General features: G+C 38.6%; 1 protein-coding gene across 1 annotated transcript in view; it reads left to right on the top strand.

Moving 5' to 3' along the window:
• Positions 1-24,025, top strand: part of plcg2 (phospholipase C, gamma 2) — a gene marked incomplete at its 3' end in the record, with an annotated part of 85,825 nt that overhangs the window by 44,617 nt on the left and 17,183 nt on the right. The window contains exons 30-34 of the mRNA XM_079258394.1: positions 17,199-17,399; positions 18,900-19,022; positions 19,357-19,537; positions 19,648-19,716; positions 19,791-19,900. Of these exons, the coding sequence (XP_079114520.1) occupies positions 17,199-17,399; positions 18,900-19,022; positions 19,357-19,537; positions 19,648-19,716; positions 19,791-19,900 (684 nt within the window). The remainder of the gene's footprint in view (positions 1-17,198; positions 17,400-18,899; positions 19,023-19,356; positions 19,538-19,647; positions 19,717-19,790; positions 19,901-24,025) is intronic.

Genomic DNA, 24,025 nt, shown 5'->3' with positions numbered 1-24,025 from the left:
CGGAAATTTCAGGATTGAATGCTCAGGATGGAATGTTCAAGATAGAATGTTCAGGACGGAATGTTCACAAGGGAATGTTCAGGACGGAATGTTCAGGATGGAATGTTCAGGATTAATTGTTCAGGACAGATTGGTCATGATGAAATGTTCAGGATGGAATGTTCAAGATCGAATGTTCAGGATGAAATTTTCAGGATGGAATGTTCAGGATGGAATGTTCAAGATAGAATGTTCAGGATGAAATGTTCAGGATGGAATGTTCAAGATACAATGTTCAGGATTAATTGTTCAGGACAGATTGGTCAGGATGGAATTTTCTGGATTGAATGTTCAGGATAGAATGTTCAGGATAGAATGTTCAGGATGGAATGTTCAGGATAGAATGTTCAAGATAGAAGGTTCAGGATGGAATGTTCAGGATGAAATGTTCAGGATGGAATGTTCAAGATAGAATGTTCTGGACGGAATGTTCACAACGGAATGTTCACAACGGAATGTTCACAACGGAATGTTCACAACGGAATGTTCAGGATGGAATGTTCAAGATAGAATGGTCAGGATGAAATGTTCAGAACGGAATGTTCAGGACGAAATGTTCAGGACGGAATGTTCAGGATGAAATGTTCAGGATGGAATGTTCTGGACGGAATGTTCACAACGGAATGTTCAGGATGGAATGTTCAGGATGAAATGTTCAGGATGGAATGTTTAGGATGGAATGTTCAGGCTTGAATGTTAAGGATGGAATGTTCATGATAGAATGTTCAGGATGGAATGTATAGGATGGAATGTTCAGGATTAAATGTTCTGGATGGAATGTTCAGGATAAAATGTTCAGGAGGAAATGTTCAGGATGGAATGTTCTGGACGGAATGTTCACAACGGAATGTTCAGGACGAAATGTTCAGGATTGAATGTTCAGGATGGAATGTTCAGGATGAAATGTTCAGGATGAAATGTTCAGAATGGAAAGTTCAGGATGGAATGTTCACAACGGAATGTTCAGGACGGAATGTTCAGGACGGCATGTTCAGGACGGCATGTTCAGGATGGAATGTTCAAGATAGAATGTTCAGGATTGAATGTTCAGGATGGAATGTTCAGTATGAAATGTTCAGGATGGAATGTTCAGGATGAAATGTTCAGAATGGAAAGTTCAGGATGGAATGTTCAAGATAGAATGTTCTGGACGGAATGTTCACAAGGGAATGTTCAGGATGAAATGTTCAGGATGGAATGTTCAGGATGAATTGTTCAGGACAGATTGGTCAGGATGAAATGTTCAGGATGGAATGTTCAAGATCGAATGTTTTGGATGGAATGTTCAGGATGGATTGTTCAGGATAAAATGTTCAGGATGGAATGTTCAGGATTGAATGTTTAGGATGGAATGTTCAAGATAGAATGTTTTTGATGAAATGTTCAGGACGGAATGTTCAGGATTAAATGTTCAGGATGGAATGTTCAAGATAGAATGCTCAAGATGAAATGTTCTGGATGGAATGTTCAAGATGAAATTTTCTTGATGGAATGTTTAGGACGGAATGTTCAGGATTAATTGTTCAAGATAGAATGTTCTGGATGGAATGTTCAGGATGGAATGTTCAGGATGGAATGTTTAGGACGGAATGTTCAGGATTAATTGTTCAAGATAGAATGTTGTGGATTGAATGTTCATGATAGAATGTTCAGGATGGAATGTTCAGGACAGAATGTTCAGGATTATATGTTCAGGATGGAATGTTCGGACTGGAATGTTCAAGATAGAATGTTCTGAATGAAATGTTCAGGATGAAATGTTCAGAACGAAATGTTCTGGATGGAATTTTCATGATAGAATGTTCAGGACGGAATGTTTAGGATGGAAAGTGCAGGATGGAATGTTCAGGATAAAATGTTCAGGAGGAAATTTTCAGGATGGAATGTTCAGGACGGAATGTTATAGATGAAATGTTCAGAATGAAATGTTCAGGGGGAAATGTTCAGGATGGAATGTTCAGGATTAATTGTTCAAGATAGAATGTTCTGGATGGAATGTTCATGATAGAATGTTCAGGATGGAATGTTCAGGACAGAATGTTCAGGATGGAATGTTCAGGAGGAAATTTTCAGGATGGAATGTTCAGGACGGAATGTTATAGATGAAATGTTCAGAATGAAATGTTCAGGAGGAAATGTTCAGGATGGAATGTTCAGGATGAAATTTTCAGGATGAAATGTTAAGAACGAAATGTTCAGGACGGAAAGTTCAGGATGGAATGTTCAGGATGGAATGTTTAGGATGGAATGTTCAGGCTTGAATGTTCAGGATGGAATGTTCATGATAGAATGTTCAGGATGGAATGTATAGGATGGAATGTTCAGGTTTAAATGTTTAGGATGGAATGTTCAGGATTGAATGTTCAGGATGGAATGTTCAGGATAGAATGTTCAGGATGGAATGTTCAGGATGGAATGTTCAGGATGAAATTTTCAGAATGGAATGTTCAGGATGAATTGTTCAGGAGAGATTGGTCAGGATGAAATGTTCAGGATGGAATTTTCTGGATTGAATGTTCAGGATAGAATGTTCAGGATGGAATGTTCAAGATAGAATGTTCAGGATGGAATGTTCAGGACGAAATGTTCAGGATGGAATGTTCAGGGTTAAATGTTCAGGATGGAATGTTCAGGGTTAAATGTTCTGGATGGAATGTTCAGGATGGAAATTTCAGGATTGAATGCTCAGGATGGAATGTTCAAGATAGAATGTTCAGGACGGAATGTTCACAAGGGAATGTTCAGGATTAAATGTTCAGGATGGAATGTTCAAGATCGAATGTTCAGGATGAAATGTTCAGGACGGAATGTTCAGGATGGAATGTTCAGGATGGAATGTTCAGGATGGAATGTTCAAGATAGAATGTTCAGGATGGAATGTTCAAGATAGAATGTTCAGGATGGAATGTTCAAGATCGAATGTTCAGGACGAAATTTTCAGGACGAAATTTTCAGGACGGAATGTTCAGGACGGAATGTTCAGGATGGAATGTTCAGGATGAATTGTTCAGGACAGATTGGTCAGGATGAAATGTTCAGGATGGAATGTTCAAGATCGAATGTTCAGGACGGATTGTTCAGGATGGAATGTTCAAGATCGAATGTTCAGGACGAAATTTTCAGGACGGAATGTTCAGGACGGAATGTTCAGGATGAAATTTTCAGAATGGAATGTTCAGGATGAATTGTTCAGGACAGATTGGTCAGGATGAAATGTTCAGGATGGAATTTTCTGGATTGAATGTTCAGGATAGAATGTTCAGGATGGAATGTTCAAGATAGAATGTTCAGGACGAAATGTTCAGGATGGAATGTTCAGGGTTAAATGTTCAGGATGGAATGTTCAGGGTTAAATGTTCTGGATGGAATGTTCAGGATGGAAATTTCAGGATTGACTGCTCAGGATGGAATGTTCAAGATAGAATGTTCAGGACGGAATGTTCACAAGGGAATGTTCAGGATTAAATGTTCAGGATGGAATGTTCAGGATTAATTGTTCAGGACAGATTGGTCATGATGAAATGTTCAGGATGGAATGTTCAAGATCGAATGTTCAGGATGAAATGTTCAGGACGGAATGTTCAGGATGGAATGTTCAGGATGGAATGTTCAGGATGGAATGTTCAAGATAGAATGTTCAGGATGAAATGTTCAGGATGGAATGTTCAAGATAGAATGTTCAGGATGGAATGTTCAAGATCGAATGTTCAGGACGAAATTTTCAGGACGGAATGTTCAGGACGGAATGTTCAGGACGGAATGTTCAGGATGGAATGTTCAAGATAGAATGTTCAGGATGAAATGTTTAGGATGGAATGTTCAAGATAGAATGTTCAGGATGGAATGTTCAAGATCGAATGTTCAGGACGAAATTTTCAGGACGGAATGTTCAGGACGGAATGTTCAGGATGAAATTTTCTGAATGGAATGTTCAGGATGAATTGTTCAGGACAGATTGGTCAGGATGAAATGTTCAGGATGGAATTTTCTGGATTGAATGTTCAGGATAGAATGTTCAGGATAGAATGTTCAGGATGGAATGTTCAAGATAGAAGGTTCAGGATGAAATGTTCAGGATGGAATGTTCAGGATGGAATGTTCAAGATAGAATGTTATGGATGGAATGTTCAGGATGGAATGTTCAGGACAGAATGTTCAGGATTGAATGTTCAGGATGGAATGTTCAGAATGGAATGTTCAGGATGAAATGTTCAGGATTGAATGTTCAGGATGGAATGTTCAGGATGAATTGTTCAGGACAGATTGGTCAGGATTAAATCTTCAGGATTGAATGTTCAGGATTGAATGTTCAGGATAGAATGTTATGGATGGAATGTTCAGGATGACATGTTCAGGATGGAATGTTCAGGACAGAATGTTCAGAATGGAATGATCAGGATAAAATGTTCAGGATTGAATGTTCAGGATGGAATGTTCAGGATGAATTGTTCAGGACAGATTGGTCAGGATGAAATGTTCAGGATGGAATGTTCAAGATCGAATGTTCAGGATGAAATTTTCAGGACGGATTGTTCAGGATGGAATGTTCAGGATGAAATTTTCAGAATGGAATGTTCAGGGTTAAATGTTCTGGATGGAATGTTCAGGACGGAATGTTCAGGACGGAATGTTCAGGACGAAATGTTCAGGACGGAATGTTCAGGATGGAATGTTCAGGGTTAAATGTTCTGGATGGAATGTTCAGGACGGAAATTTCAGGATTGAATGCTCAGGATGGAATGTTCAAGATAGAATGTTCAGGACGGAATGTTCACAAGGGAATGTTCAGGACGGAATGTTCAGGATGGAATGTTCAGGATTAATTGTTCAGGACAGATTGGTCATGATGAAATGTTCAGGATGAAATTTTCAGGACGGAATGTTCAGGACGGAATGTTCAGGATGGAATGTTCAAGATAGAATGTTCAGGATGAAATGTTCAGGATGGAATGTTCAAGATAGAATGTTCAGGATGGAATGTTCAAGATCGAATGTTCAGGACGAAATGTTCAGGACGGAATGTTCAGGATGGAATGTTCAGGGTTAAATGTTCTGGATGGAATGTTCAGGACGGAAATTTCAGGATTGAATGCTCAGGATGGAATGTTCAAGATAGAATGTTCAGGACGGAATGTTCACAAGGGAATGTTCAGGACGGAATGTTCAGGATGGAATGTTCAGGATTAATTGTTCAGGACAGATTGGTCATGATGAAATGTTCAGGATGGAATGTTCAAGATCGAATGTTCAGGATGAAATTTTCAGGATGGAATGTTCAGGATGGAATGTTCAAGATAGAATGTTCAGGATGAAATGTTCAGGATGGAATGTTCAAGATACAATGTTCAGGATTAATTGTTCAGGACAGATTGGTCAGGATGGAATTTTCTGGATTGAATGTTCAGGATAGAATGTTCAGGATGGAATGTTCAGGATAGAATGTTCAAGATAGAAGGTTCAGGATGGAATGTTCAGGATGAAATGTTCAGGATGGAATGTTCAAGATAGAATGTTCTGGACGGAATGTTCACAACGGAATGTTCACAACGGAATGTTCACAACGGAATGTTCAGGATGGAATGTTCAAGATAGAATGGTCAGGATGAAATGTTCAGAACGGAATGTTCAGGACGAAATGTTCAGGACGGAATGTTCTGGACGGAATGTTCAGGATGAAATGTTCAGAACGGAATGTTCAGGACGAAATGTTCAGGACGGAATGTTCAGGATGAAATGTTCAGGATGGAATGTTCTGGACGGAATGTTCACAACGGAATGTTCAGGATGGAATGTTCAGGATGAAATGTTCAGGATGGAATGTTTAGGATGGAATGTTCAGGCTTGAATGTTAAGGATGGAATGTTCATGATAGAATGTTCAGGATGGAATGTATAGGATGGAATGTTCAGGATTAAATGTTCTGGATGGAATGTTCAGGATAAAATGTTCAGGAGGAAATGTTCAGGATGGAATGTTCTGGACGGAATGTTCACAACGGAATGTTCAGGACGAAATGTTCAGGATTGAATGTTCAGGATGGAATGTTCAGGATGAAATGTTCAGAATGGAAAGTTCAGGATGGAATGTTCACAACGGAATGTTCAGGACGGAATGTTCAGGACGGCATGTTCAGGACGGCATGTTCAGGATGGAATGTTCAAGATAGAATGTTCAGGATTGAATGTTCAGGATGGAATGTTCAGTATGAAATGTTCAGGATGGAATGTTCAGGATGAAATGTTCAGAATGGAAAGTTCAGGATGGAATGTTCAAGATAGAATGTTCTGGACGGAATGTTCACAAGGGAATGTTCAGGATGAAATGTTCAGGATGGAATGTTCAGGATGAATTGTTCAGGACAGATTGGTCAGGATGAAATGTTCAGGATGGAATGTTCAAGATCGAATGTTTTGGATGGAATGTTCAGGATGGATTGTTCAGGATAAAATGTTCAGGATGGAATGTTCAGGATTGAATGTTTAGGATGGAATGTTCAAGATAGAATGTTTTTGATGAAATGTTCAGGATGGATTGTTCAGGACGGAATGTTCAGGATTAAATGTTCAGGATGGAATGTTCAAGATAGAATGCTCAAGATGAAATGTTCTGGATGGAATGTTCAAGATGAAATTTTCTTGATGGAATGTTTAGGACGGAATGTTCAGGATTAATTGTTCAAGATAGAATGTTCTGGATGGAATGTTCAGGATGGAATGTTCAGGATGGAATGTTTAGGACGGAATGTTCAGGATTAATTGTTCAAGATAGAATGTTGTGGATTGAATGTTCATGATAGAATGTTCAGGATGGAATGTTCAGGACAGAATGTTCAGGATTATATGTTCAGGATGGAATGTTCGGACTGGAATGTTCAAGATAGAATGTTCTGAATGAAATGTTCAGGATGAAATGTTCAGAACGAAATGTTCTGGATGGAATTTTCATGATAGAATGTTCAGGACGGAATGTTTAGGATGGAAAGTGCAGGATGGAATGTTCAGGATAAAATGTTCAGGAGGAAATTTTCAGGATGGAATGTTCAGGACGGAATGTTATAGATGAAATGTTCAGAATGAAATGTTCAGGGGGAAATGTTCAGGATGGAATGTTCAGGATTAATTGTTCAAGATAGAATGTTCTGGATGGAATGTTCATGATAGAATGTTCAGGATGGAATGTTCAGGACAGAATGTTCAGGATGGAATGTTCAGGAGGAAATTTTCAGGATGGAATGTTCAGGACGGAATGTTATAGATGAAATGTTCAGAATGAAATGTTCAGGAGGAAATGTTCAGGATGGAATGTTCAGGATGAAATTTTCAGGATGAAATGTTAAGAACGAAATGTTCAGGACGGAAAGTTCAGGATGGAATGTTCAGGATGGAATGTTTAGGATGGAATGTTCAGGCTTGAATGTTCAGGATGGAATGTTCATGATAGAATGTTCAGGATGGAATGTATAGGATGGAATGTTCAGGATTAAATGTTTAGGATGGAATGTTCAGGATTGAATGTTCAGGATGGAATGTTCAGGATAGAATGTTCAGGATGGAATGTTCAGGATTGAATGTTCAGGATGGAATGTTCAAGATAGAATGTTCTGGATAAAATGTTGAGGATAAAATGTTCAGGATGAAATGTTCAGGATGAAATGTTCAGGACGGAAAGTTCAGGATGAAATGTTCTGGATGGAATGTTCAGGATGAAATGTTCAGGATGAAATGTTCAGAATGGAAAGTTCAGGATGGAATGTTCACAACGGAATGTTCAGGACGGAATGTTCAGGACGGAATGTTCAAGATAGAATGTTCAGGATTGAATGTTCAGGATGGAATGTTCAGTATGAAATGTTCAGGATGGAATGTTCAGGATGAAATGTTCAGAATGGAATGTTCAGGATGGAATGTTCAGTATGGAATGTTCAAGATAGAATGTTCTGGACGGAATGTTCACAAGGGAATGTTCAGGATGGAATGTTCAGGATGAATTGTTCAGGACAGATTGGTCAGGATGAAATGTTCAGGATGGAATGTTCAAGATCGAATGTTTTGGATGGAATGTTCAGGATGGATTGTTCAGGATAAAATGTTCAGGATGGAATGTTCAGGATTGAATGTTTAGGATGGAATGTTCAAGATAGAATGTTTTGGATGAAATGTTCAGGACGGAATGTTCACAAGGGAATGTTCAGGATGAAATGTTCAGGATGGAATGTTCAGGATGAATTGTTCAGGACAGATTGGTCAGGATGAAATGTTCAGGATGGAATGTTCAAGATCGAATGTTTTGGATGGAATGTTCAGGATGGATTGTTCAGGATAAAATGTTCAGGATGGAATGTTCAGGATTGAATGTTTAGGATGGAATGTTCAAGATAGAATGTTTTGGATGAAATGTTCAGGATGGATTGTTCAGGACGGAATGTTCAGGATTAATTGTTCAAGATAGAATGTTCTGGATGGAATGTTCATGATAGAATGTTCAGGATGGAATGTTCAGGATGGAATGTTTAGGATGGAATGTTCAGGATTGAATGTTCAGGATGGAATGTTCAGGATTGAATGTTCAGGATGGAATGTTCAGGATGGAATGTTCAAGATAGAATGTTCTAGATAAAATGTTGAGGATAAAATGTTCAGGATGAAATGTTCAGGACGGAAAGTTCAGGATGAAATGTTCTGGATGGAATGTTCAGGATGAAATGTTCAGAATGGAATGTTCAGGAGGAAATGTTCAGGATGGAATGTTCAGGATGAAATTTTCAGGATGAAATGTTTAGGATGGAATGTTCAGAACGGAATGTTCAGTATGGAATGTTCAAGGTAGAATGTTCTGGATGGAATGTTCAGGATGAAATTTTCAGGATGGAATGTTCAGGACAGAATGTTCAGGATTAAATGTTTACGATGGAATGTTCAGGATGAAATGTTCATGACGAAATGTTCAGGACGGAATGTTCAGGATGAAATTATCAGAATGGAATGTTCAGGATGAATTGTTCAGGACAGAATGGTCAGGATGAAATGTTCAAGATAGAATGTTCAGGAAGGAATGTTAAGGATGAAATGTTCAGGACAAAATGTTCAGGAGGAAATGTTCAGGACGGAATGTTCAGGACGGAATGTTATGGATGGAATGTTCAGGATGAAATGTTCCTGAACATTTACTCCTGAACATTCCATCCTGAACATTTAATCCTAAACATTCTGTCCTGAACATTTCATCCTGAACATTCAATCCTGAATATTCCGTCCTGAACATTCTATCTTGAACATTCCATCCTGCACATTCAATCCTGAACATTTAATCCTGAGGATGATGGAATGTTTAGGATGGAATGTTCAGGATGAAATGTTCAAGATGAAATGTTGAGGACGGATTGTTCAGGATGGAATGTTCAAGATAGAATGTTCAGGACGGAATGTTCAGGATGGAATGTTCAGGATGAAATTTTCAGAATGGAATGTTCAGGATGGAATGTTCAGGATGAATTGTTCAGGACAGAATGGTCAGGATGAAATGTTCAAGATAGAATGTTCAGGATGGAATGTTCAGGATGAAATGGAACGGAATGTTATGGATGAAATGTTCAGAACGGAATGTTCAGGATTAAATGTTCAGGATGGAATTTTTAGGAGTGAATGTTCAGGAACATTTCATCCTGAACATTCCATCCTGAACATTCTATCGTGAACATTCTGTCTTGTGCATTCCATCCTGAACATTTAATTCTAGACATTCTTTCCTGAACATTTCATCCTGAACATTCAATCCTGAACATTCCGTCATGAACATTCTATCTTGAACCTTCCATCCTGAACATTCTATCCTGAACATTTAATCCTGAGGATGATGGAATGTTCAGAATGAAATGTTCAGGATGGAATGTTCAGGATGAAATTTTCAGGATGGAATGTTCAAGATAGAATGTTCAGGACGAAAAGTTCAGGATGGAATGTTCAGGATGAAATTTTCAGGATGGAATGTTCAGGATTAATTGTTCAGGACAGATTGGTCATGATGAAATGTTCAGGACAGAATGTTCAGAATTAAATGTTTATGATGGAATGTTCAGGATGAAATGTTCATGACGAAATGTTCAGGACGGAATGTTCAAGATAGAATGTTCTGGACGGAATCTTCAGGATGGAATGTTCAGGATGGAATGTTTAGGATGGAATGTTCAGGATGGAAAGTGCAGGATGGAATGTTCAGATGGAAATTTTCTGGATGGAATGTTATGGATGAAATGTTCAGAATGAAATGTTCAGGAGTGAATGTTCAGGAACATTTCATCCTGAACATTCCATCCTGAACATTTCATCCTGAACATTCTATCTTGAACATTCCATCCTGAACATTTAATCCTAAACATTCTGTCCTGAACATTTCATCCTGAACATTCAATCCTGAACATTCCGTCCTGAACATTCTATCTTGAACATTTAATCCTGAGGATGATGGAATGTTCAGGATGGAATGTACAGGATGAAATGTTCAGGATGAAATGTTCAAGATAGAATGTTCTGGATAGAATGTTTAGGATGGAATGTTCAAGATAGAATGTTTTGGATGAAATGTTCAGGATAAAATGTTCAGGACAGAAAGTTCATGACGGAAAGGTCAGGATGGAAAGTTCAGGACGGAAAGTTCAGGATGAAATGTTCTGGATGGAATGTTCAGGATGAAATGTTCAGGACAAAATGTTCAGGAGGAAATGTTCAGGATGGAATGTTATGGATGGAATGTTCAGGATGAAATGTTCAGAACAAAATGTTCAGGAGTGAATGTTCAGGAACATTTCATCCTGAACATTCCATCCTGAACATTTCATCCTGAACATTCTATCTTGAACATTCCATCCTGAACATTTAATCCTAAACATTCTGTCCTGAACATTTCATCCTGAACATTCAATCCTGAACATTCCGTCCTGAACATTCTATCTTGAACATTTAATCCTGAGGATGATGGAATGTTCAGGATGGAATGTACAGGATGAAATGTTCAGGATGAAATGTTCAAGATAGAATGTTCTGGATAGAATGTTTAGGATGGAATGTTCAAGATAGAATGTTTTGGATGAAATGTTCAGGATAAAATGTTCAGGACAGAAAGTTCATGACGGAAAGGTCAGGATGGAAAGTTCAGGACGGAAAGTTCAGGATGAAATGTTCTGGATGGAATGTTCAGGATGAAATGTTCAGGACAAAATGTTCAGGAGGAAATGTTCAGGATGGAATGTTATGGATGGAATGTTCAGGATGAAATGTTCAGAACAAAATGTTCAGGATGAAATGTTCAGGACAAAATGTTCAGGATGGAATGTTCAGGACGGAATGTTATGGATGAAATGTTCAGGATGAAATGTTCAGGATGAAATGTTCAGGATGGAATGTTCAGGACGGAATGTTCAGGATGAAATGTTAAGGATGGAATGTTCAAGATAGAATGTTCAAGATAGAATGTTCTGGATGGAATGTTCAGGATGGAATGTTCAGGATGAAATGTTCATGATAGAATGTTCAGGATGAAATGTTCAGGACGGAATGTTCAGGATGAAATGTTCAGGACGGAATGTTCAGGATTGAATGTTCAGGATGGAATGTTCATGATAGAATGTTCAGGATGGAATGTATAGGATGGAATGTTCAGGATGGAATGTTCAGGATGGAATGTTCAGGATTGAATGTTCAGGATGGAATGTTCAGGATGGAATGTTCAGGATTGAATGTTCAGGATGGAATGTTCAGGATTAAATGTTCAAGATGGAATGTTCAAGATAGAATGTTCTGGATGGAATATTCAGGATGGAATGTTCATGATAGAATGTTCAGGATGAAATGTTCAGGATGGAATGTTCAGGACAGAATGTTCAGGATTAAATGTTCAGAATGGAATGTTCAGGATTGAATGTTCAGGATGGAATGTTCATGATAGAATGTTCTGGATGAAATGTTCAGGATAGAATGTTCAAGATGGAATGTTCAGGATGCAATGTTCAGGATGCAATGTTCAGGATGCAATGTTCAGGATGGAATGTTCAGGATTAAATGTTCGGGACGGAATGTTCGGGACCAAATGTTCGGGACGGAATGTTCGGGACGAAATGTTCGGGACGAAATGTTCGGGCGAAATGTTCAGGATGAAATGTTCTGGATGGAATGTTCAGGATGAAATGTTCAAGATGAAATGTTGAGGACGGATTGTTCAGGATGGAATGTTCAAGATAGAATGTTCAGGACGGAATGTTCAGGATGGAATGTTCAGGATGAAATTTTCAGAATGGAATGTTCAGGATGGAATGTTCAGGATGAATTGTTCAGGACAGAATGGTCAGGATGAAATGTTCAAGATAGAATGTTCAGGATGGAATGTTCAGGATGAAATGGAACGGAATGTTATGGATGAAATGTTCAGAACGGAATGTTCAGGATTAAATGTTCAGGATGGAATTTTTAGGAGTGAATGTTCAGGAACATTTCATCCTGAACATTCCATCCTGAACATTCTATCGTGAACATTCTGTCTTGTGCATTCCATCCTGAACATTTAATTCTAGACATTCTTTCCTGAACATTTCATCCTGAACATTCAATCCTGAACATTCCGTCATGAACATTCTATCTTGAACCTTCCATCCTGAACATTCTATCCTGAACATTTAATCCTGAGGATGATGGAATGTTCAGAATGAAATGTTCAGGATGGAATGTTCAGGATGAAATTTTCAGGATGGAATGTTCAAGATAGAATGTTCAGGACGAAAAGTTCAGGATGGAATGTTCAGGATGAAATTTTCAGGATGGAATGTTCAGGACAGAATGTTCAGAATTAAATGTTTATGATGGAATGTTCAGGATGAAATGTTCATGACGAAATGTTCAGGACGGAATGTTCAAGATAGAATGTTCTGGACGGAATCTTCAGGATGGAATGTTCAGGATGGAATGTTTAGGATGGAATGTTCAGGATGGAAAGTGCAGGATGGAATGTTCAGATGGAAATTTTCTGGATGGAATGTTATGGATGAAATGTTCAGAATGAAATGTTCAGGAGTGAATGTTCAGGAACATTTCATCCTGAACATTCCATCCTGAACATTTCATCCTGAACATTCTATCTTGAACATTCCATCCTGAACATTTAATCCTAAACATTCTGTCCTGAACATTTCATCCTGAACATTCAATCCTGAACATTCCGTCCTGAACATTCTATCTTGAACATTTAATCCTGAGGATGATGGAATGTTCAGGATGGAATGTACAGGATGAAATGTTCAGGATGAAATGTTCAAGATAGAATGTTCTGGATAGAATGTTTAGGATGGAATGTTCAAGATAGAATGTTTTGGATGAAATGTTCAGGATAAAATGTTCAGGACAGAAAGTTCATGACGGAAAGGTCAGGATGGAAAGTTCAGGACGGAAAGTTCAGGATGAAATGTTCTGGATGGAATGTTCAGGATGAAATGTTCAGGACAAAATGTTCAGGAGGAAATGTTCAGGATGGAATGTTATGGATGGAATGTTCAGGATGAAATGTTCAGAACAAAATGTTCAGGATGAAATGTTCAGGACAAAATGTTCAGGATGGAATGTTCAGGACGGAATGTTATGGATGAAATGTTCAGGATGAAATGTTCAGGATGAAATGTTCAGGATGGAATGTTCAGGACGGAATGTTCAGGATGAAATGTTAAGGATGGAATGTTCAAGATAGAATGTTCAAGATAGAATGTTCTGGATGGAATGTTCAGGATGGAATGTTCAGGATGAAATGTTCATGATAGAATGTTCAGGATGAAATGTTCAGGACGGAATGTTCAGGATGAAATGTTCAGGACGGAATGTTCAGGATTGAATGTTCAGGATGGAATGTTCATGATAGAATGTTCAGGATGGAATGTATAGGATGGAATGTTCAGGATGGAATGTTCAGGATGGAATGTTCAGGATTGAATGTTCAGGATGGAATGTTCAGGATGGAATGTTCAGGATTGAATGTTCAGGATGGAATGTTCAGGATTAAATGTTCAAGATGGAATGTTCAAGATAGAATGTTCTGGATGGAATATTCAGGATGGAATGTTCATGATAGAATGTTCAGGATGAAATGTTCAGGATGGAATGTTCAGGACAGAATGTTCAGGATTAAATGTTCAGAATGGAATGTTCAGGATTGAATGTTCAGGATGGAATGTTCATGATAGAATGTTCTGGATGAAATGTTCAGGATAGAATGTTCAAGATGGAATGTTCAGGATGCAATGTTCAGGATGCAATGTTCAGGATGCAATGTTCAGGATGGAATGTTCAGGATTAAATGTTCGGGACGGAATGTTCGGGACCAAATGTTCGGGACGGAATGTTCGGGACGAAATGTTCGGGACGAAATGTTCGGGCGAAATGTTCAGGATGAAATGTTCTGGATGGAATGTTCAGGATGAAATGTTCAAGATGAAATGTTGAGGACGGATTGTTCAGGATGGAATGTTCAAGATAGAATGTTCAGGACGGAATGTTCAGGATGGAATGTTCAGGATGAAATTTTCAGAATGGAATGTTCAGGATGGAATGTTCAGGATGAATTGTTCAGGACAGAATGGTCAGGATGAAATGTTCAAGATAGAATGTTCAGGATGGAATGTTCAGGATGAAATGGAACGGAATGTTATGGATGAAATGTTCAGAACGGAATGTTCAGGATTAAATGTTCAGGATGGAATTTTTAGGAGTGAATGTTCAGGAACATTTCATCCTGAACATTCCATCCTGAACATTCTATCGTGAACATTCTGTCTTGTGCATTCCATCCTGAACATTTAATTCTAGACATTCTTTCCTGAACATTTCATCCTGAACATTCAATCCTGAACATTCCGTCATGAACATTCTATCTTGAACCTTCCATCCTGAACATTCTATCCTGAACATTTAATCCTGAGGATGATGGAATGTTCAGAATGAAATGTTCAGGATGGAATGTTCAGGATGAAATTTTCAGGATGGAATGTTCAAGATAGAATGTTCAGGACGAAAAGTTCAGGATGGAATGTTCAGGATGAAATTTTCAGGATGGAATGTTCAGGACAGAATGTTCAGAATTAAATGTTTATGATGGAATGTTCAGGATGAAATGTTCATGACGAAATGTTCAGGACGGAATGTTCAAGATAGAATGTTCTGGACGGAATCTTCAGGATGGAATGTTCAGGATGGAATGTTTAGGATGGAATGTTCAGGATGGAAAGTGCAGGATGGAATGTTCAGATGGAAATTTTCTGGATGGAATGTTATGGATGAAATGTTCAGAATGAAATGTTCAGGAGTGAATGTTCAGGAACATTTCATCCTGAACATTCCATCCTGAACATTTCATCCTGAACATTCTATCTTGAACATTCCATCCTGAACATTTAATCCTAAACATTCTGTCCTGAACATTTCATCCTGAACATTCAATCCTGAACATTCCGTCCTGAACATTCTATCTTGAACATTTAATCCTGAGGATGATGGAATGTTCAGGATGGAATGTACAGGATGAAATGTTCAGGATGAAATGTTCAAGATAGAATGTTCTGGATAGAATGTTTAGGATGGAATGTTCAAGATAGAATGTTTTGGATGAAATGTTCAGGATAAAATGTTCAGGACAGAAAGTTCATGACGGAAAGTTCAGGATGGAAAGTTCAGGACGGAAAGTTCTGGACGAAATGTTCTGGATGGAATGTTCAGGATGAAATGTTCAGGACAAAATGTTCAGGAGGAAATGTTCAGGATGGAATGTTATGGATGGAATGTTCAGGATGAAATGTTCAGAACAAAATGTTCAGGATGAAATGTTCAGGACAAAATGTTCAGGATGGAATGTTCAGGACGGAATGTTATGGATGAAATGTTCAGGATGAAATGTTCAGGATGAAATGTTCAGGATGGAATGTTCAGGACGGAATGTTCAGGATGAAATGTTAAGGATGGAATGTTCAAGATAGAATGTTCAAGATAGAATGTTCTGGATGGAATGTTCAGGATGGAATGTTCAGGATGAAATGTTCATGATAGAATGTTCAGGATGAAATGTTCAGGACGGAATGTTCAGGATGAAATGTTCAGGACGGAATGTTCAGGATTGAATGTTCAGGATGGAATGTTCATGATAGAATGTTCAGGATGGAATGTATAGGATGGAATGTTCAGGATGGAATGTTCAGGATGGAATGTTCAGGATTGAATGTTCAGGATGGAATGTTCAGGATGGAATGTTCAGGATTGAATGTTCAGGATGGAATGTTCAGGATTAAATGTTCAAGATGGAATGTTCAAGATAGAATGTTCTGGATGGAATGTTCAGGATGGAATGTTCAGGATTAAATGTTCAAGATGGAATGTTCAAGATAGAATGTTCTGGATGGAATGTTCAGGATGGAATGTTCATGATAGAATGTTCAGGATGAAATGTTCAGGATGGAATGTTCAGGACAGAATGTTCAGGATTAAATGTTCAGAATGGAATGTTCAGGATTGAATGTTCAGGATGGAATGTTCAGGATGGAATGTTCATGATAGAATGTTCTGGATGAAATGTTCAGGATAGAATGTTCAAGATGGAATGTTCAGGATGCAATGTTCAGGATGCAATGTTCAGGATGCAATGTTCAGGATGGAATGTTCAGGATTAAATGTTCGGGACGGAATGTTCGGGACCAAATGTTCGGGACGGAATGTTCGGGACGAAATGTTCGGGACGAAATGTTCGGGCGAAATGTTCAGGATGAAATGTTCTGGATGGAATGTTCAGGATGAAATGTTCAGGACTTAGAAGGAACGTCTGGAAACAACAGATTAAAATGGAAAAGCACGCTGCAGTTAATATTCTTTTCCAGGTTTAAACTTGAACATTTTAACAGTTCAACACATCTTGTGTTCTTTGCCATGTTTCCTGGTGATCCCTGCCAGATAAACCCTCTGCCTCGAACAAACTTTCTTTTCACATGACTGCGGTTCTTGTGCAGCGAGTAACTTCCTCTTTCACAGGAAGTGGCCAACGAGTGTGCAGTTGGACATCAGACTGCAGAAATACCAAAGTATTGATCCCCTGTTAGAAAGTGTGTGCAATCATCAGGCTTTAAGAGAGTGGTGTGTGTTCTGCAGGCGCAGTGGGCGAGTCCAGCACTGTCGCATCCGCTCCGGTTCAGATGGCGGGAACACCTACTTCTTCCTGACTCCAAACCTGCACTTTCCCAGCGTGTTCTCTCTGATCCAGCACTACCGGGAAAACCCGCTACGGTGCCAGGACTTCGAGCTGCGCCTCACCGACGCCGTTCCCAAACCAGACGCTCACCTGCAAGAAGGGTTTGTCCCATCAGATCATTTATCTCTCCAGCATGAAGCTCCTGCTCAGTAAAGCCTGGTCATTTACTCACACATGCTCCTCTCTGTCTCCTTTTACTTTCATTTTCACTCATGCAGCACCAGGACTGTGGTTTCTCTCTCTTTATGTTCATTTTACCAGCAGAACAGAAAAAACACCCTTATAGACATGTAAAATGATCCAGTTTACCGTGAGAAAAACACTTCAATGAGAAGATTCAGACTAATCCAGACAGTTAATCTGCAAGTAGAGTTAAATAATTACTTTCTAGGATGTCCTGAAATATTTAGACTTTAGACAAGTGGTAAAACATTTATTACAAGACTTTTGTCAAGTCAAATGATAAAGTTCTGTATCTCCAAAAATAAAAAATTAATTCATAAATATAAAAATGCCACAATAAACAAACTGATGTGGTATTTAATAAAGTATTAAATAAGCAAAGTAAATAAAATTTATATCAGTTTTTATTAATTTTCCATGTAGGTTTAAGTTAAATTAAGTTATTTGATGATTTTTACAGTTTTCTGCCTCCTTTATTTTAATGCCTGCAGATATTTCTGTATAATTTTCCGTTTACATTTCCTTCTCAAAATGATTAAATTCATGACATAAATGTCAGATGTTTCCAGTGAGGTTGGACTCTACCAAGACTGCCCTTTATCACCGACTCATAACTTATATGAATAAGTTAACAACAAATGTTCTGTTCAACATTATCAGAACCACAAAGTCCCTGCTAACTGCCTCTCTTTAAATAATCATATATACCTGGACCGTGGTTTCTTACCAAAGGTTAGAACAACCAGGTTGAAGCAGGAGTTGAACCACCAACCTGAAACAACAGGCTGACTTGACCTTCACCACTTGTTTTAAGATATTTCCCACTTGTTTAAAATCTATTTATTTCTCATTTCAGGAAATGTTTTTGTTTTGCAGACAGATCCTTTTTGCAGATGTGAATTTGTGCGGAGACGCGGTAAAACATGTTGTCAGTTAAAATTCAGTGTGAAAGATACAGTCCGATCTCAGACTCCCAGAGAGACGATTCAACTGAATACACGTAAAATAACCAGTTTTAAGATTCAATAACTAAGAAATAAACATTAGCAGCTAATGCTAACAACAATGTAGACAACAATCTTTCCAATATGGTTTTTCACAAGTGCATGTCAGCGTGTCAGATCAGATTATTACTGTAATCTAATTACTCCCAAACTGCGTACTTTATAGAAACAGACTTATACTTTATTTATTGTCACAGTGGACAAATTCAGCTGTTGCAGCAGCTGTTGGAATGGAATAAAGAGCCAGAAGTAATAGAACAGAAATAGTTCTCTGATCATGTTTTTCATGTGTAAATTAAACCATAATGAAATGATGGATGAAGGAAATGAGTGCTGATACTGTAACTCAGTCATTTCATGTAGCTGACAAGCAAACTCCCGGCCAGATCAAACAGGTGTGTTGGTGTGTTGCAGGTGGTTCTACAGCAACCTGAGCAGAGGTCAAGCAGAGGATTACTTGCTGAGGATCCCCAGAGATGGAGCCTTCCTCATCCGACAGCGAGAAGGAGAAGTGGACTCCTTCGCCATCACGTTCAGGTACAGGAGAGATTTCAGAGGACAGTTAGCTTAACTTAAACTAGCTGCATTTTATTTGTTTTTCTCTCTTCATTTTTTTCTCCTCTTTGGAATTGGAGATGATTTTATTATTCGGCTGTTTTCGATCAGAACCTGAATGTTTTCTAAGATAAATATGTCTGTAGTCACTTCTCATCTGAAACACAGTTATTATGCTAGAATATTCTGTATTTCACGCCTTTTTATCCTCAGTAAGACGTTTTTCTCTATTTGGAGCCACAGAAGATGGAATGTTGTGTGTTGTTTGCTTCTTGTGCGATGCGTACGGCTGGTATAACGTGTCTCATCTCTCCAGAGGAGATGGGAAAGTAAAACACTGCAGGATCCAGAAGGAGGGCAGCATGTACCTGCTAGGCACGACCACAGAGTTTGAGAGCCTGGTGGAGCTCGTCAACTACTTCAGGAAGAAGCCACTGTACCGGAAGATCAAGCTCCGCTACCCGGTCACGCCCGAGCTGGTGGACCGCTTCAGCACTGTGAGTTTCTGCATGACGGTGAAACTGCAGCCATGACAAACCTAAAAGAAGTGCAGAGGTTCCTTTTCTGCTTCTGGATGTTTAATTCTGTCATTCCTGCCTGCTAACAGGAGAAAAACTGTGCTTCTCTGTACGAGGTGAAGACATATGTGGAGCCCAATGAGATCGAACCCTCTCTGGTGAGTTTACAGCCCCTCTCCTGTCAGATCAGCTGAACGTGTCGGAGCTTAACGCCTGCCTGTGTTTGCTCCAGCCCCAGAACACGGTCAGGGCTTTATACAGCTACCAGGCGAAGCGGCCGGATGAGCACAGCTTCCCCAGAGGAGCTCTGATCCACAACGTGTCTCAGGAGATGGATGGATGGTGAGAGCTGGCAGATGCAGGCCGGCGTTGTCAGAACGTGCTCCTGCAGGTCTGTTATCTGAGCTGATGGCCGCTTCGTGCAGTCGTTAGTTAGCGTCAACGTTGCTAATCACGTCTCCACTTTCTATGAAAATACATAAAGCGGTACGTGAAAGGTTTATGTCCCGGGCTCCAGCTACTTGACACGGACTCGTGTGGATTTATTAGCGTGGCCATCCTGCACGTGGAAATGGCATTTTTGTGGAGAGCAGCGTGAGGAAAGTTGCTGAGTTTCTGTCCTCCTGCAGACATTCTGAAGGTTTTCTCTGCAGCGTTGCTGCCAGTTCTGGGTGGGATCCAGATGTTTCAGTGTCTCTGCAGCCGTTATGCGTCTGGTTTTTTTTTTTTTTCCATATCTCTACATATCACTACATATCTCCATATATCTCTACATATATCTACATATCTCTACATATCTCTACATATCTCCACATATCTCTACATATTTCCACATATCTCCACATATCTCTACATATCTCCACATATCTCCACATATCTCTACATATCTCTACATATCTCCACATATCTCCACATATCTCCACATATCTCTACATATCTCCACATATCTCTACATATCTCCACATATCTCTACATATCTCTACATATCTCCACATATCTCTACATATCTCTACATATCTCCACATATCTCCACATATCTCCACATATCTCTACATATCTCCACATATCTCTACATATCTCCACATATCTCCACATATCTCCACATATCTCTACATATATCTCCACATATCTCCACATATCTCCACATATCTCCATATATCTCCACATATCTCTACATATCTCCACATATCTCTACATATCTCTACATATCTCCACATATCTCCACATATCTCTACATATCTCTACATATCTCCACATATCTCTACATATCTCTACATATCTCCACATATCTCTACATATCTCTACATATCTCCACATATCTCCACATATCTCTACATATCTCTACATATCTCTACATATCTCTACATATCTCCACATATCTCCACATATCTCCATATATCTCCACATATCTCCACATATCTCTACATATCTCCACATATCTCTACATATCTCTACATATCTCCACATATCTCCACATATCTCTACATATCTCTACATATCTCCACATATCTCTACATATCTCTACATGTCTCCACATATCTCCACATATCTCTACATATCTCTACATATCTCCACACAGCTCCACATATCTCTACATATCTCCACACAGCTCCACATATCTCTACATATCTCCACATATCTCCACATATCTCCACATATCTCTACATATCTCCACATATCTCCACATATCTCCACATATCTCTACATATCTCTACATATCTCCACATATCTCCACATATCTCCACATATCTCTACATATCTCTACATATCTCCACATATCTCCACATATCTCCACATATCTCCACATATCTCCACATATCTCCACATATCTCTACATATCTCTACATATCTCCACACAGCTCCACATATCTCTACATATCTCTACATATCTCCACATATCTCCACATATCTCTACATATCTCCACATATCTCCACATATCTCCACATATCTCTACATATCTCCACATATCTCCACATATCTCTACATATCTCCACATATCTCCACATATCTCTACATATCTCTACATATCTCTACATATCTCTACATATCTCTACATATCTCCACATATCTCCACATATCTCCACATATCTCCACATATCTCTACATATCTCCACATATCTCCACATATCTCCACATATCTCTACATATCTCCACATATCTCCACATATCTCTACATATCTCCACATATCTCCACATATCTCCACATATCTCCACATATCTCTACATATCTCCACATATCTCCACATATCTCTACATATCTCCACATATCTCCACATATCTCCACATATCTCCACATATCTCTACATATCTCCACATATCTCCACATATCTCTACATATCTCTACATATCTCCACATATCTCCACATATCTCCACATATCTCCACATATCTCTACATATCTCCACACAGCTCCACATATCTCTACATATCTCCACACAGCTCCACATATCTCTACATATCTCCACATATCTCCACATATCTCTACATATCTCCACACAGCTCCACATATCTCTACATATCTCCACATATCTCCACATATCTCCACATATCTCTACATATCTCCACATATCTCTACATATCTCCACATATCTCCACATATCTCTACATATCTCCACATATCTCCACATATCTCTACATATCTCCACATATCTCCACATATCTCTACATATCTCTACATATCTCCACATATCTCCACATATCTCCACATATCTCCACATATCTCCACATATCTCTACATATCTCTACATATCTCCACATATCTCCACATATCTCCACATATCTCTACATATCTCCACACAGCTCCACATATCTCTACATATCTCCACATATCTCCACATATCTCTACATATCTCCACATATCTCCACATATCTCCACATATCTCCACATATCTCCACATATCTCCACATATCTCTACATATCTCCACATATCTCCACATATCTCCACATATCTCCACATATCTCTACATATCTCCACATATCTCTACATATCTCTACATATCTCCACATATCTCCACATATCTCCACATATCTCTACATATCTCCACACAGCTCCACATATCTCTACATATCTCCACATATCTCTACATATCTCCACATATCTCTACATATCTCCACATATCTCCACATATCTCTACATATCTCCACATATCTCCACATATCTCTACATATCTCCACATATCTCCACATATCTCTACATATCTCCACATATCTCCACATATCTCCACATATCTCTACATATCTCCACATATCTCCACATATCTCCACATATCTCTACATATCTCTACATATCTCTACATATCTCCACATATCTCCACATATCTCTACATATCTCCACATATCTCTACATATCTCTACATATCTCCACATATCTCTACATATCTCCACATATCTCTACATATCTCCACATATCTCTACATATCTCCACATATCTCCACATATCTCTACATATCTCCACATATCTCCACATATCTCTACATATCTCCACATATCACTACATATCTCCACATATCTCTACATATCACCACATATCTCCACATATCTCTACATATCTCCACATATCTCCACATATCTCCACATATCTCCACATATCTCTACATATCTCTACATATCTCCACATATCTCTACATATCTCCACATATCTCCACATATCTCTACATATCTCCACATATCTCTACATATCTCCACATATCTCCACATATCTCTACATATCTCCACATATCTCTACATATCTCCACATATCTCCACATATCTCTACATATCTCCACATATCTCCACATATCTCTACATATCTCCACATATCTCCACATATCTCTACATATCTCCACATATCTCCACATATCTCTACATATCTCCACATATCTCCACATATCTCCACATATCTCTACATATCTCCACATATCTCTACATATCTCTACATATCTCCACATATCTCCACATATCTCTACATATCTCCACATATCTCTACATATCTCTACATATCTCCACATATCTCTACATATCTCCACATATCTCTACATATCTCCACATATCTCTACATATCTCCACATATCTCCACATATCTCTACATATCTCCACATATCTCCACATATCTCTACATATCTCCACATATCACTACATATCTCCACATATCTCCACATATCACCACATATCTCCATATATCTCCACATATCTCCACATATCTCCATATATCTCCATATATCTCTACATATCTCCACATATCTCCACATATCTCCACATATCTCCATATATCTCTACATATCTCCACATATCTCCACATATCTCCATATATCTCCATATATCTCTACATATCTCCACATATCTCTACATATCTCCACATATCTCCACATATCTCTACATATCTCCACATGTCACTACATATCTCCACATATCTCTACATATCACCACATATCTCCACATATCTCTACATATCTCCACATATCTCCACATATCTCTACATATCTCCACAT

Source organism: Telmatherina bonti (assembly GCF_933228915.1).
Source record: "Telmatherina bonti genome assembly, chromosome: 2".
Taxonomy (NCBI): Eukaryota; Metazoa; Chordata; class Actinopteri; order Atheriniformes; family Telmatherinidae; genus Telmatherina; species Telmatherina bonti.
Note: the sequence above shows the minus strand (reverse complement) of the source record. Positions and strands in the feature narration are given on the sequence as shown.